Consider the following 15,877-nt stretch of genomic DNA (forward strand, 5'->3'; position numbering starts at 1 on the left):
TTGCATACTGCATGGTTGTTTCTGTGGAAAAACGTTTTAGTCAGTTAAACCAACTAAACATTTAGTTGACTGAAAAAGTTGAACTAAAATGACTAGTATGCATTTACCTTCACCCAAATCACATACCTTCATAACATCAACCAACACATTTCCTATAGTTAAAATGTTCTCCCATTTAAGTATTTGAGGTGGGGAAACAAACAAATACTCAATTGCTTTTTTGATTACTGTGTCCAATGTTTATCATCACTTGCACTGAACCTTGTGAACATTGTTTACGTCTTGAAAATGATACCTTTTTTAAACAGCACGACTAAACATTGATACATGTATAGAGTGTTAGACACATAGGACAATGGAAACAATTCAGCCAGTCTAGGAGAAAAGTGGTCCATTTTTGTTTTATTTTATTAAAAAATTCCACACACCATAAAAATTACATGTACAAAACTATAAGATTTGAAATTGCTTTATGTACACATACAAAAGGTAAAGCCCAAAGAAAAAGTGAGGAGAGCACAGAAGGGAGAAAAGTGAAGACGTTTTTATTTTTATCTGCTTTTTTTGGGATGTGTCTTCTGAGATGGGTCAAACGGTTTTCGAGGTTCTCTGTCTATTGGCTCTTCAACCAACTTACATCTCTGCAAGGAACTGTAACAATCATGATGAGAATGATAACAACCTGTGCACACACATCTGGAAAAACACATATCTGAGATGGCATCTGTGTACCACAGACCCCATTTACAATAACCAGCGTGATGTCAGAGCCAAAGCATGGCAATCATGACAGAGATGCTATTACAGAGCACATGTTTTGTTCTGATGATTATCATAAAAGGATTCGTCAGACACATACAGTACGAAGATGTCACTCTTTCCAAAATAACATGAAGTGAGATGTGTTATGCGCCATGCTGTGTGCACGTAGCCGCGCTCCATGGTGATGAAGAGGATTGTGATTATGAAGATGTGCAGAAGGCCTGGATGACTACTACCATGATGTTAACAATGCAGTTCATATACAGTCATACAGCATTTTTCTTCTTGATAAAGTAGGCTGATTCGATTTTCAATGTAGATCTCTAGACTAGGCATAGCCCGGTATAAAAAAAATTCAAACCGGTTTGATATTAAGCCAATCACTGAACAGATTGATTTGTTCTTTACTCAGCGGCTCCTAATGACTCCTCCAACCCCTAATGAAACTACAATTTGATCTCCTTCTTGTTGCAGACTTTCTCAGCTATGCAGTTAATTGAGAACTGTCCGTCAGACAGTAGCTCTTTGTCAAACACAATATTATTTTAATCACACTTTCATATTGCTTATTACTAATGCAAATTGGATTTACACTGTGGGGCTGATGAAGCTCCGTGGCTTATTTATGAATTTGCCAGAACATGTCATAATACAGTACAAATGCAGTCTCGTCCAGTTGGCATCAAATCAAACTGGTTTAAGCTTGTAGACCGGACCAGCGAAACCAAATTAAACCTACTCTGGATCTGTAAACATACTTATTGACAATGAAGTTTAATGATGATGAAATCGGAAATTCACACAATTTGGCTAACTGATTCCCCCGCTACTTTATTATTTTGATTTCTAATCTGTTCATCCGTTTCCGTTTTGACTTCAGACATGTGGCTTTCCTCCTGATCACTGGGTCTGAAAGAAAGAATGAGGAAAGACGCATTAATATAAAAATAAAAATCAATCGCTTGCATTTTACTGTAGACAAAGTCAAAACATTTCAAGCACTTGTTTTTCTTAGTTGAACAAAAAATGTCACCATCAAAAAATGGGCAAGTCATGGCTAAAGTTGTTTGAGGTTTAAACCCAAAATGTATTTAAAACCTGATATATATATATATATATATATATATATATATATATATATATATATATATATATATATATATATATATATATATATATATATATATATATATATATCTTTCCAAACACGAAAATAAATGAACTACGATGTGTATACTGTACATATAATATGATCTTTAAATGCTAAAATTCATTTCTGGATAACATTTCTGCTATACATGTCATGGTCAATGCTGCTAGTTTATTTGGTGTGTGTGTGTGTGTTTTTTTAATTTATTTTTTCTAAACATGTCCACAGAGTCTTTCTCTGTCAGTTGCATCTCTGTGGATCAGACCCGGCCAAATCAGCAGCTGATTACACTTCATGAAGAGCACTTCATCCACTTTAACTCTAGGGATGGCCATGGCAGACAGCTCGGCTGCTCTTATAGAAAACATCTACAGCCCACGTTATTTAATCACATTTAGCTTTGATGTACTATTTGAAAAAGGATAACACAGAAATGGACATTCGATGTTAAGGCAGACTAATAGCATTTGTCAACATGTAGACACTGGAACTAACATGGGTGAAAATCCAGTGTTATCATTTGACAAAAACAACAAGATATTCTCGAAATTCTGTTCAACTTTAGGCAATTTTATGTATCTGCTTTTTAATTTGCAACCAAATCAGTTAAAACTGTACAATAAAAATAATTATAGAAACAATCATCCATGTCAGAAAATACATGCATCAAGTAATACCATTAGAACAAAATCAATTTCCCTGATGAATAAATCCTGCTAAGTGACTATGGATTCATAGTGTGATGGAGGGAAATTGCCCAACCCACCAACCTTCATGTTAAACTTCAACAAATCTCCCAATGCTGACCTCATTAGTAGAGTAATGTAAGCATGCTAAAATGATTAGCTGTCACATTGTTACTCCTCTAGGGTGGGGGGGAACCTGGGGCTATCAAATTGCTCACTGAGTGCTTAGCAGAAACATTTGCTGTAGGTTAACATGACAAATACATGGAATACGTCACCTGACAATTATCTTAATCAAACTACTTATGCATCTAATTCTATCTGAACCTACTTTATTGGTACTTGTCTGCAACTGAATTCTCCAGGGTGCATAACAAAAATAAAACAATATTCAGCACTTTACTGTATGGAGGAATCTGCTGCATATTTATTTCAAGGTGCTCTAACATTATTAAAAAAATCCTAGAAACATTTATCCTTAAAGCCATTTAACAAGTAATACTCAAATCCAGAGCTTCGTTCAGCAGGACATTTTAATGTGATCTAACAAATGTAAAAGGGCAAATATTAACCATCTATACTGTTTATATTGCTTGTAATTGGGATGAAGTAAACATCTGTTGAGTATTTTAACATAAAATAGTTTGATTGTGTTGAAACCCAAAAAGGCAGCGGGTCCACCAGACCCACGAACACTTGCTGAATAACACAAATATGAAAACCACACAAGGGTTAAAACAAAAGCTTGTCCCTCAATACTAAACATCACCTACAATGAATTGCTCAAGCTTTGAATCTGGCATTAACCAACAGACCACTACAAAGGGCTTTTTCTACATGTATTTTCTAACACCTCATAGATTCCAATCTCCAAATTCAACCGTCTTGAATCTCACCACCGTTTCATTGTAACCGCCCAATTCAAAAAACTGCATCAGCGTTTTGGTGAAAAGCTGCCGATATAACAACCAAAAAGCCAATCTAAAGCTAAAACCTTCAACCTGCACAAGATTTTAATCCAACAACGGTCCCATTTTCTCTCCTGCCTGCAGAAGGAAATGGCTTTCTGCCGGGAAAGATAAATGGAAGGGTGCTAACTCAAAGGCCCTGTAGTCAATAGACGTGTGAGTGCTTGCTGTGCGGTTGATTTAACGGGTATTTCATTATCACTTTATATCATTTTTTACTTGTAAGGCAAAATTAGACATGGAAAGCACATTGGGACTAAAACACACAGCATACATTTTCAGGGCTATGCTTGAAATGAAAACTAAACTAAGTTAATTAATGTCATATTGAATTACAATGCAATACTATATTTTGAAGTTGGTGTAAATAATAGATAGATGGATGGAGATAGATACTATATCGATCCCAAGGTGGGAAATGATTTAGTCACAGCAGCGATGAGTATATTCTCAACTTTCTAAACATAATCCACTCTGAAAATTGGACTCCTGCTGACAGTAAAGTGAAAATGTGCATCCCTAAATTAGACTTTACTGTCAGCTAGTAAAAAACACAGCTGCCAACCTTTGCATGTAATTGACCGAAAGTGTTTTCTCTTTCACTATCATTTTGTAGCCCATTGAATCGTGCAACCATATGTTGTTGTTTGTTTTCCTATTTATCCTGAAGGTGCGCCATGCATCAAACAGTTTCAGTTGTGTGCAACTGATGAGATGCAGGTAAAGCTGGTGTACTGGATGAAGCTGAGAGATGGAGATGAAGGGAGGTTTGAACATATATATAAATGGATGTTCATTTCACACACACACACACACACACACACTGAATTGCAACACAACTGACTTTGTCCTTGTATCAGTAAATGTCAGACAGTTGCGGTTGCTTACATTTAATTTGTAAAATGGCTATAAATATAATCACTGCTCCCTCATTGGCATAACAGGCTCACAGTGCCAATTAAAGATTATTCTGCTGTCCCGACCGAGAAGTTTAAATCACTTTCAGTGCCGCAGTATGCATGTGTCTGACTGATGTGCTGTAATGGAAGAAAAACAACTAAAACATGCTTTCAGCCAAAGAAAACCATCCAACAGATTCAGCACTGTTTTATCTTTAAAATGTTGTTTTCCTTTTTTAGAAAAAGGTGCAAATATATTGAGATCAGAGTAAGTGCATTCTTTAGGGAGGGAGTAATGCGGAAAAAATCACTGTTGATATTCTTTGCTTTAAAATTCATCTTCTGAAATCTATTTGATGGGATAATGGTGGTGGGCTTTAGACTTTTCAGTGAATACCCAAATTGACAGCAGTGCTTTCAAACGGCTTAATATGATGCGCTGCTGATCTTCGCTGGAACACTGAGTGCTGGATCTTTTGAGGAACAAATCCCAGCGGTCCTCACATTTAAGAGCCGAACACGGCCCAGAAATCTTTTTTTTTAGGGTACTTCATGGCAGTTTAGTAGTCACAGCTTTCTACATGCTGTTCCTGGGTGGGCAACTGGCAGAAATGTCAACTTTGCAGTGTGACTGACACATGAATCCATCCACCGAATAACTCAGGGACACACCGACTCATCATGAAGTATTAACACATGCTCAGTTTATATTGTTCTCGCAAAATAATCTTTCCGCGTGTCTTTTGACTCAGTATGCGTTCGCGTGGGGACGTATTTGCTCAGCTGAGAGCATCATCTGCCCCACTGCAGATCTTTTTTATAGCCATTTAGTTGGGGGAAAGGAGTCACACAATACAGCACAAAAATAAACGTGCATTGTGTTAATGTGTGATTCATTATTCATACTACCATGTTTTCTTTTCGAGGGACCAAAGAAACCTCACTGCACAATACAGCCAGAGCTCAATGCACACTTGAGTAATCCTCCACACATCCCACTCGCTCTTCTCCCTTTGCTTTCCCCCCTCTGTTCCTTTTCGTACGTCTCCTTCTTAACTCTTGCCAGTCGTCTTCACAGCTCCTTCCCTGATTTTCCTCCTCCTCCTTTTTTTTAACAGTCCTTGTCTTTTCCAATTCTCCTTTATCTCCTCTTATTCATAAAGCTGCTTATCTTGTGCAGCCTCTCTACCCTATTTCACTCTTCTCCTGACAGTGGAATTCAAGAAGCAACACTTGCATGATAAGATCACTGCTGGAGTATCTGTAGATACCAGAAGACCTTGTCAATATGCACTGAACGAGCATGTGTACGCATAGTTTCAAATGATCCTACCCGTTCTCTCCCTTGTATAAGCTGCCTAACATTTATATTCTGTCATTTCGTCCCTTGTCCTCGCTCTCAATTCATCTGAAACTAACCCATCCATCGAACTTTCCATCTCTGTTTTCTCCTATTCTGCCCGCTTCCTGCCCCCTTTCTGCACTTCCTTCTCTTTCTCCCCTCCATTTTTTTATCTTCCTCTTTCCCTCTATCCTGCAAGGCAATGTTCACCTTGCCATGCCCTTGTAGGACACTCTTCTTACATCACCACAGGTAAGACAACATTGGAGTGCAGAAACACACACACACATTACATTACATTGCATTTAGCTGACGCTTTTATCCAAAGCGACTTACAATAAGTGCATTCGACCAAGAAGATACAAACTAGAAGAAAACAGAATCATATAAGTACATCAGGTTTCAGAGAGCCAAAACATTTCAAGTGCTACTCAACTAGCTTTAGATAAGCCAGTCCTTTATTAGTATATAAGTGCTTTGTTAGTCATTTTATTGCTCGAAGTGGAGTCGAAAGAGATGAGTTTTCAGTCTGCGCCGGAAGATGTGTAAGCTTTCTGCTGTCCTGATGTCAATGGGGAGCTCATTCCACCATTTTGGAGCCAGGATAGCAAACCCACGTGTTTTTGCTGATGGGAACTTGGGTCCCCCTCGTAGTGCGGGTGCAGCGAGCCGTTTGGCTGATGCAGAGCGGAGTGCACGTGCTGGGGTGTATGGTTTAACCATGTCCTGGATGTAGGAAGGGCCAGATCCATTCACAGCATGGTACGCTAGTACCAGTGTCTTGAAGTGGATTCTAGCAGTTACTGGAAGCCAGTGAAGGGAGCGGAGGAGCGGTGTGGTGTGGGAGAATTTAGGAAGGTTGAAGACCAGACGAGCCGCTGCATTCTGGATGAGCTGCAGAGGTCAGATGGCACATGCAGGTGACCAGCCAGGAGGGAGTTGCAGTAGTCTAGGCGTGAAATGACGAGAGCCTGGACCAGAAGTTGCGTCGCTTTCTGGGTCAGGAGGGGACGTATCCTCCTGATGTTGTAAAGAGTGTATCTGCAGCAGCGATGTTTGCTGTGAAGGACATATTGTTATCTAGGGTCACACCCAGATTCCTTGCAGTCTGAGTCGGGGAAACAACAGAGGGACCGATGTTGATTGTTAGGTCAAGAGTGGGACAATCTTTTCCCGGAATAAAAAGCAGCTCAGTCTTGTTGAGCTTGACACACACACACACACACGCACACACGCACACACGCACACACGCACACGCACACGCACACGCACACACACTCACACGTTCCCCCCTTTTCCTTTTGTGAATGCTTTTCACTCACACAGCTGGAAAGTCCTATTTAAAGAGGGCAGAATCGAGCAGTGATGTTGTGAGCCCTGGGTCATTTTAGTGTGTGTGTGAGATGTCAGGCAGTTTTATAAAAATGTGATTATGTATGCATGGCCACGTCTATATCAGCACCACATCGGCCACCAGATGTGACATGCTTCTTAAATTGAAGTCATTGCAGGGCCCCAACAGCCCACATAAAGGGAGCACATTGCATCCCCTCTACACCAAGTCTGTAATAACAACTCCAGTCTGTATGTTTCTAGCAGTACAGATAAAGCCTCTGCAAATGAAATAAACTGAATGGTTGCTAGGAGGGACTTGTTAGTGCTGCTGCAAAACGGCCTACAGATGGAAGCTTCCACATCAAGTGCACCATTCTGTGGTCTACATGCGATGCTTTAACTCAGGGGTGGGGAACCTCCGGCCCCCGGGCCGTATACGGCCCGCGAGACCATTTGGTACGGCCCTCGAGGTAATTTATAAACACATGCAAAAAAGAAAAAAATTTAAGAAATCTAGACCGTAAAATAATTAAACAAGCGAGTGCCTGTTTTTCCTGGCCAAGGTCAGGGTCCTTGAACACAACACGAGCCTAACGTGTCATCACGTGGTATATGTCTCGTCTGAGAGGGGTGTAGTTCTGCCGGAGAGCACCAGAACGTCGCTCCGGTTGTTATTAATAAACAAGAATACAGTTTGAAAGGGGAGTGATTTGTAAAATATCCATAAAGAAAAATAAAATCCGTTTACAGTTCTGTTTCATATGGGTGTTGAGAGATGTATCCATAGATCTCTTCATTTTGCTCTCAAATTGCACCAGATTGACGCTTTTAACTTCAACATTTAAAAAAAAAATCTTCCCGGGGGAGCATGGGACCCCCATAGAGGAGGTTAGGTCCCCCCCGACTTAAATCATGTGGTCATGCCACAACCGTGCACATGCATGCATACGCGAGTCATGGCAAGATATCTGGATTAAGAGGTTGCTTTTTCTTTGCACAGCATGAAAGAAAGGCCAAATGAATGGGCTGTGATTTTAGTATTTTTAAGCAGAGGTCAATAATTTGTACGGCCCTCGGAGGATGTTGAAAAAATTGAAATGGCCCTTGAGAGGAAAAAGGTTCCCCACCCCTGCTTTAACTGATGAGACGTGATGCAACGAAACACACGTCTTTGGTTTAAATCATTAGCTTATTTGACAGGTTGAAAGACGTCAACATATCTGTTCTGTCAAATGTAACGCACATGTGGTGAACAGGGATGTTTTAAGGATTATTCTTATTCTCCCTCCCTCTATTTTACTCTTAAATGTAGAGAAACATAGCAGATCACTGGAGCTTAGCATATAGACTGAACAGTAAGGAAACAGTTTATCAGTGACTTCCTGTAGACTGCTAATTGTCCTGCACCTATTTCCCTCCCTACAGAGTACAACATAATCACACTAATTGAGACCTTTGTGAAAGTTGAATTAGTGCACATATGGCCTCCTAACAGATATGTAACCATATGAGATGGACATATTTCAGCCTTAAGCTTTTAATGTACCTCTGTGACCTCGGTCATCTAGGTGTCTCTGGAGCATCTGGTCAACCTCATTCCCTTTTAAGAAAAAGTAAGGGAGATACATCCTTGATTTACCCTCCACTTGTTTCTGTTGCAAAGAGACCTTGCTGTAAACTTGACATATTTTTCTCATGTTGCCACACATGAGTCAAAACATGTTAGAACCAATGCTGTGCCGCAGTGACATGCTCTTTTAAGGCAGCACCACAGATCTTGTTGATGTTGAAATGTAGCCTCGAGATAGATCTGTCACACAAGAGGAACAAAGGAGGGCTGCAGTCTATTAAAACATCTGCTAACACGTGCTCAGTAATGACATGCAAATAACCATTGTTTTTAGTACAACAGAAGCACATGTCCCAGGGACAGTGTTTAACTGTGCCAGATTGACTAAACATCTAAAACGTTCTATAAAAGTTGGAAGGAAATTAAAACATTTATCCTTGGTATGACAGCCATATTGATCCTTTGTACTTGTTCTCCCATTGCCAACTCTCCCTCCGGTGCAACAAAATATATCATTACTTTGTGATGATGAGTTAGATACTGTAAATAGTTTAAAGCACAAATCAATTTACTCCATCAAATTACCTACCCAACAGCAATAACATTGTCACTCCGGAAAAAGATTAAGTATGCAGTATACGATCTGTCCAAACATTTTATGTGTATGACAACAACTACTGCCGCCAGAGAATCTAAATATAAAGACAGACCGGTACTCTCAGTAACCTTGGAAAGCAACTGAAGGCACTTTATAAGGTGCACTTTACAGTGCTAGCTCTATTTTTATACCATGCTTTTAGTTTGTGTGTTTTGTCTAATGTTGTCTCTCTTTTGTGTGTGTTTTGCTGCAGATGTGTGTGTCTGTTTGTTTTTGCACGTGTAAGGAATGATGGTTTAATAAATTACGAGACATGAAATGTTTGTTTGTGTAAACAGCTTCTGGTATCTGACATCTGCAATTATAATCATACTGTTAATGTTGTCCCAAGAGGACACACACTCTCACACACTCACAGACTCTCTCTCACACACACTAACACACATAGTTGAACGTGAAAAGATGACTATCATAAGTGAGTGCCCTTGATAGCCACTCTGGTACTCACATCTGTGATTCGGGACCAGAACGACTGATTAAGTGACTCATTGCTATAGTTACTGAACAAAGAACTGTTATTGTCACTTTGTTATTAACCCTCCTGTTGTCTTCGGGTCAAATCTGACCGATTTACTACTTTCATCAATCATAACTTTTTTGTTTTACATTCGATTGCATTAAGGCTTTATGATATCCTTCACAGTAGACATTTGAACATATACAATTGCTGATCTCCACTTTCATTGAATTTTGGATGATTTAGTCAACTTTGTAACACCCATGGTGTTCCCGGTCAAAAATGACTGCCATAAAGAAAAGGAATTAGTAACCATCCGGATCAGATAAAACACACACAGAAACACACACACACACACACACACACACACATACTCTAGATGTGTCCCCCCCCTTATGTGCCCAATCCCCCCATGTGAATCACACCTGGCACTCACAAACACACACACACAGAACTATTTGACACATTTCCCGCTCTTATGTGCCCATCCCCCCACATGGATTACACCTGGCACACGCAATACATGTTCAGTGTCTATTCTTTGTACATTTACTGCAGTTGTTCATGTGTACCAGTAGTCTGATACAATATTTACAGTTTGAAAGGGTGTTAAATGAAATTTGGTGATGATTAATGGTTTTTGTGTTAATGTAATAGCAGTTAAAAAAGGACCGGTCAAATTTGACCGCGAACACCAAAGTAAGGGGGGGAAAACGAAGACAATAGGAGGGTTAAAATCTGAATCAAAACTGACAAAATGTTGTATGACTATTAGTCCCTGCAAAATACATTAACCATTACTTACAGAAGAAAATAGCATCCCTGGTTGGCTGTTTGTTTAAAAGACAAGAACAGATCAAAGTAATGTGTATTCCTAGTATTCTGCCTGCCATTTGAACACAACTTTATATTAGCATAATAGGGAATTGTGCATGAGCCTACTGATGGCTGATATCATAAAAAAAATGTCAAACAAAGAAGATAAATCAACAAGTTAGTGCCTCATCTCAATATGTTGTTCGTAAATATTTTGCTCTCCCTCTGGGTATTTTCTCTTGCATTTTGTTTATGTGTGTTTGTATTAATGGGGACCAGGCAGAATACATTATCTTTAAGTGAAGTTACTTGAAATTGAAAAATAAAGTAATAATTACAACTACATGTAGTTAGTTATTCATCTTCATTGCACCAACATTGAATCGGAAGAACAGAACTGCAGGCAGAGCAAACATAGCTGTACCCAATGTAAGTAAATCATTCTAATTGTATTCGATGGTAATTACTTTATGCGTAGCGTGAAAATATTATTACATATATAACTAATGTGGTTCCATTACTTCAGATAAGTCTATTGGATACAATTCAGTTTGTAGGACCATAGAGCTTTGTTTAGCAAATTGTCTGACCAATGTTTCAGTTTCAGTGTAGAGTAGAGAGCACTATTGCTGATAATGGCTGATATAAAAGTGTTATGGGCACTATACAATTACTGGTGTGTTTCTTGTTTACTCACACAAGCAGGTATATTGGAATAATATTTTTCCTTGAGGTTAAATAGGGTTATTACTTGGCATTCCCCATCAGTTGTGAGCTAAATGTGTGTAATGTAATTTAACCGATTATGCTATTGATTCCCTCTAATAAATGTGTTCCTCCATTTTGACAATGAAAACCTCTCCATTCTGGGGAATAGATGAGTTCAATTCAGCAGCATCAAACATCAGCCTCTGTCCGTGACTAAAGAGATATTGCTGACCCCCCTTTGTAGAGGCTAAATCCCTCCCTGAGGCTGAGGTGTTGGCTCATAACCATATCCTCCCAGTGTATTATATTCCCCACCAGTATTCGATCACTGCCTCAGGCTGGTGGGAGGAAAAAAACTAAACAAAAGACTTCTGATGAGAGGGGAAGAGAGGAGCATGAGATAGGGAGCAACCCTGACAGTAAAGGAGCAAGAAACAAACAGGGGGGGGTGCATTTACTGTCGCATGTTGTGATATCGTCAGTGGAGACTAGTAACGAACCAGATCGTTTAGCCAGGGAGGCTTTCTCTAATTGTCTGGATCACAGCAATTAGAAGACACTCGTTAAAGTGTTGCCCTCATTAGGTAACACAGTACTTGCGGCAGGAGGAGACACTGCAAAGTCTAAGTGAGCCTTAAACGATAGGGCAGGGCCACAAAATGGTGGACGGTCAAGGTGACTGCCAGTGTGTCACCATATGTTTCACTGATGAATGAGACTAGGTCATTGGGTGAGATAACTCTACATTTGGCTGCTTGTTCTGTTAGGTTAAGAGGTTAATCAGCAGATTACTCACCTGTGTAAATGGGCCTGGAGAGACGCTAGAAAGGCTGGTCAAGTTCCACAAGGTCCTCGTCTGTCACTTCCAGTGGATAGCGGCAGACATTAGAACAGAGCAGTAGAATACACAGACTAGACTAATAGATAACAGGCCAGTCTAGTCAAGTTTTTTTCTACTGTAGATCAATGCACAGTCCAAATCCTTGACCAGTGTACATTTCTAGATCTGGATCCACTTCAGTTCAGGTTTTTGTTATATACTGATTTCCAGAAACAGACTGCTGATTGATAACAGGATTTAGTCAAGGTTCAAATCCAGCTCCAGTTCAGTGTAGTTCGGATCAGCCCAGCACAGTTCAGTTTTCATTATTCCATTATTTCACATGGAATACAAAAGTTGAGCCATCTACAGCCAGCCATGTTGAGAGTTCCTTATGTGCAGAAAGAGTGCGCTGATATTGTTTTAATGTTCATATCCAAAACAGGATCCATTTGTGTGATATTAATTGCGTTCTGTTTGTGCAGTCTAACATATTGTATATCCAGGTTGTGTGCGATTATCTATGCATCCAACTTTTACTGTTTAGCCATACATTCTCAGTCTGTTTTTACCATCTGTTGGGTGTCTGTCCGTGCATGTTGATGCTGCTCCAGATGGGGAGAAGTTCATTCATATTTTCCGTCCATAATCATGTCAAAACACAAGTATTTTTTTTGTTTTCTTTTGAAATTATCTACGCCCATTGTATCCACTTTCACACTGATACAAATGATTCAAGTGGAAAATTCAGCATTCAGTGCGTGCCGTTCCATTCAAAACTGATTAATGATGATCACACTGCCAGCCGGATCCTGTAGCAAGAGGCGAATCGGCAGGCAAATAGACAGCGGGCCTTGATACGATTGTCCAATTCAGACATGAGAACCAAAATCAGCAAAAAGTAAACCAGACAGTACAGGTCTATGACCCCATGGTACTTATGGAAACAAAGAAATGGGCACAGTAAACAGGAGATACGGGAGGGGGGCTATAGGGCCTTTTTTTCTTCTGTTTTCACCAGCTTCTCCCTGGTGGTGACGTTCTCCAATTCTGCCACTCAGAACAACATCATCAGGGTTCTAGAAAACAGGAGAGAAAGAACATAACGGTTTGAAAACAATCTTAAGCTATAAGGAAAAGGACAATAATGGAAGGATTGCACTGTACTGTTCTAAAGGGTAGGATTTAGAACAAAGAGGTTAAAAGGGACAATTAAAACAGCAGGGATGTGGAGTAGGACATCAGGTCTTGACAAAAGGATAGAAAAACAAGGTACTTGGAATATTTTACTGAAAACAGCACAGGGTCTAGACACAATGAAGCACCTGTGAGATCTGTAATACATCAATTAGAATTGTGATTAACAATGACCATTAAGACGTTGACTGCCTTCAACATGTGGTGGGGAAGCCCAATTTAACTTTAAGTGGCTTTCACTTCTGCTGTTCGGTGTCCCTGGTTGCACCGGACTTGATCTTACCCAAAGGAGGAGATTGTTTCATTGGTTTTTATAACTTTTGCAAGAACTTAGAACTTTCAGAAAAGCTAATATTCACAGAGAAGACTTGTATTTTTTGTGAGTTTATTACCTCCTGAGGGGAACGGAAGAAATTATAAGAATATGACACAGGAGGAACACAAAGGTTCACGTCATGTTTTTTCTCAGACTTAGGGGAAAACGGACACTCCTAACATTTGAGTATATTTTGTTGTAATGTATAAATCACATTTTTGACATAATATCCATATACTTCCTATATAGCAAAACGTTTTCTTGTGTTCCTTGAAACATTCAATCGAAACACTTTCTCTCTTCTTAGGATCTGTTAGTTATCTTTTGTGAAAGCAGTGTCAGAGTGTAAGTGCTGTGCAGTCAGGAGATACAAATGCCTGCACAAACAAAGTCTGCTGACAGGGGAAAGCAAAGAGGTGCGATAGCTTGGAGATGGATGAAGCTGTAATTGCTTTGGTGGTATATTGCTGCAGCTGTTATTTGTTATATGTATGTTTGTCAAGAGAGCATTTATTAACTGTATTTGTCAGGAGGAACATTTCCTAACTGCATTTATGTACAGCCTGGGCTGATTGTGTTATTTAAAAAATGAGGCAGAGTCTTTTGAATGCCTCAGTCTGTTTTCATCCATCTCAACCACAGCACATCACCACTGTCTTCTCATCCATCATCCTCCATTGCTCTCCCGTCTTCTCTCCATCACCCTTTGCAACACGCATATTGATGAAGGAGATGGGGTGAGACAGAGAGGAGAAGGCAGTACGCAAAGACGATAATGCAGTGCGAGTGGTGAGATGGATAGAAAGGGACACAAGGAATAAAATATAACTACAAAGACAACGGTGTTTTGAATTGAAAACAGACAAGGGCAAGGACGGGATTAAACCAGCTGGTGCAAACAGAGCATTACAGAGAAAGGGATGTGCCAGCATAAATGAGGCAAATGGAGGTAAGGGAAGAGATAATGAGTATTGAAAAAGGATACAATTAAGAGAATCAAAGAGAAAAGAAGGGGAAAACAAACAACAAATAAGGTTGGATGAGAAGAAACACAAAGGGAGGTATCATTAACAAGAAAAAAAACAAAGGAGGAATGGTGAAGGGAAGGAGGATAACATAAACGTAGGGCAAATTAAATAAAGAACCTGAAACCTGAGACACGATCAATAGAAATTGAAAGAAGGTTAACAGGGAAGTGAAAAAAAAGATAGACAGTTTAAGAAAGAGGGATCATTTAAAGAAAAACGAAGGAAACTATCGGTTCACCCAAATTACAAAACAACATTTTTTTCTTTCTCCTAGTGTCATCTGGCCATCACGTGGGTTTAATACGCCTAATTCTGAGATGCTAGTCCTTGATATTTCTGTACCCACCGCCTTACATTTAAGCTGAAAATAATATTTTTTGTTGCAGATAGTTTAGATAATTGCCATAAAAAATAATATTGTCAAATTGTGTGTATGTGCATTTCTACTAATATATAGAAATATAGTAGAATCTCTCAATATCCCAATGTAATGAATAATTGTTGTAGTAATCCTTAAAATACATTTCATTGGTTTCTGTTGTAAGGAACACAGATGAAATTCCCTCTGTACTCTCAAAGATGGATATCTCAAAACATCAGCACACAAATCCACTAGAGGAAAGTCACAAAATGTGTTTTTTGTTATTTGTGTAAACTGACCAGACCAGAAAACAAGAGTCCCCCAAAGGAAGTGTCAGATGGCAGCATGCTACACAGGAGTGAGACTGAGATAGGGACAGACAGGTGAGGAGTAGTGACACAGGGTGAGAGACGGGGAGAAACTGTAGGAAAACTATAGGGCATTTTTTTGTGGTAGTTATTACTCTTTTTTTGTAGTGTTGGTGCACTCTCTTTGTGAGACCGAGAGACCTTCAGATCTTAAAGTCTCTCCATACGACACTATGAGGCCGCCTGTCGTCTGCTGCTGGAGGCATCCAGAAGATAGAGAGACAGAAAAAGAGGGGGGAAATAGGGCCAAAAGATGCAAAATAGTGAGAGACAGACATGGAGGGAAACTCTTAGAATCAGAAAAAACACTGACACAGATGCAGAAAGAAAACTGCACAGAAAAATAAGGGGTGGAAAGGAAGCAAAGATGTCAGGATAGAAAGCTGGTGAGGAATAGAGAAGAGAGAAGGTGACAGAGAGAGCACGGAAAACACAA

General features: G+C 39.6%; 1 protein-coding gene across 1 annotated transcript in view; it reads right to left on the bottom strand.

Annotated features, from left to right (window-relative positions):
* Positions 1-398: 398 nt before the first annotated feature.
* Positions 399-15,877, bottom strand: part of zgc:172282 (leucine-rich repeat and fibronectin type III domain-containing protein 1-like protein) — a 154,557-nt gene continuing 139,078 nt past the window's right edge. Inside the window, exons 10-11 of the mRNA XM_034114937.1 lie at positions 12,148-13,250; positions 399-1,671 (exon numbers count right to left, since the gene is read on the bottom strand). Of these exons, the coding sequence (XP_033970828.1) occupies positions 13,243-13,250 (8 nt within the window). The 3' untranslated portion in view covers positions 399-1,671; positions 12,148-13,242. The remainder of the gene's footprint in view (positions 1,672-12,147; positions 13,251-15,877) is intronic.

This window comes from Trematomus bernacchii, unplaced genomic scaffold, assembly GCF_902827165.1.
Source record: "Trematomus bernacchii unplaced genomic scaffold, fTreBer1.1, whole genome shotgun sequence".
NCBI lineage: Eukaryota > Metazoa > Chordata > Actinopteri > Perciformes > Nototheniidae > Trematomus > Trematomus bernacchii.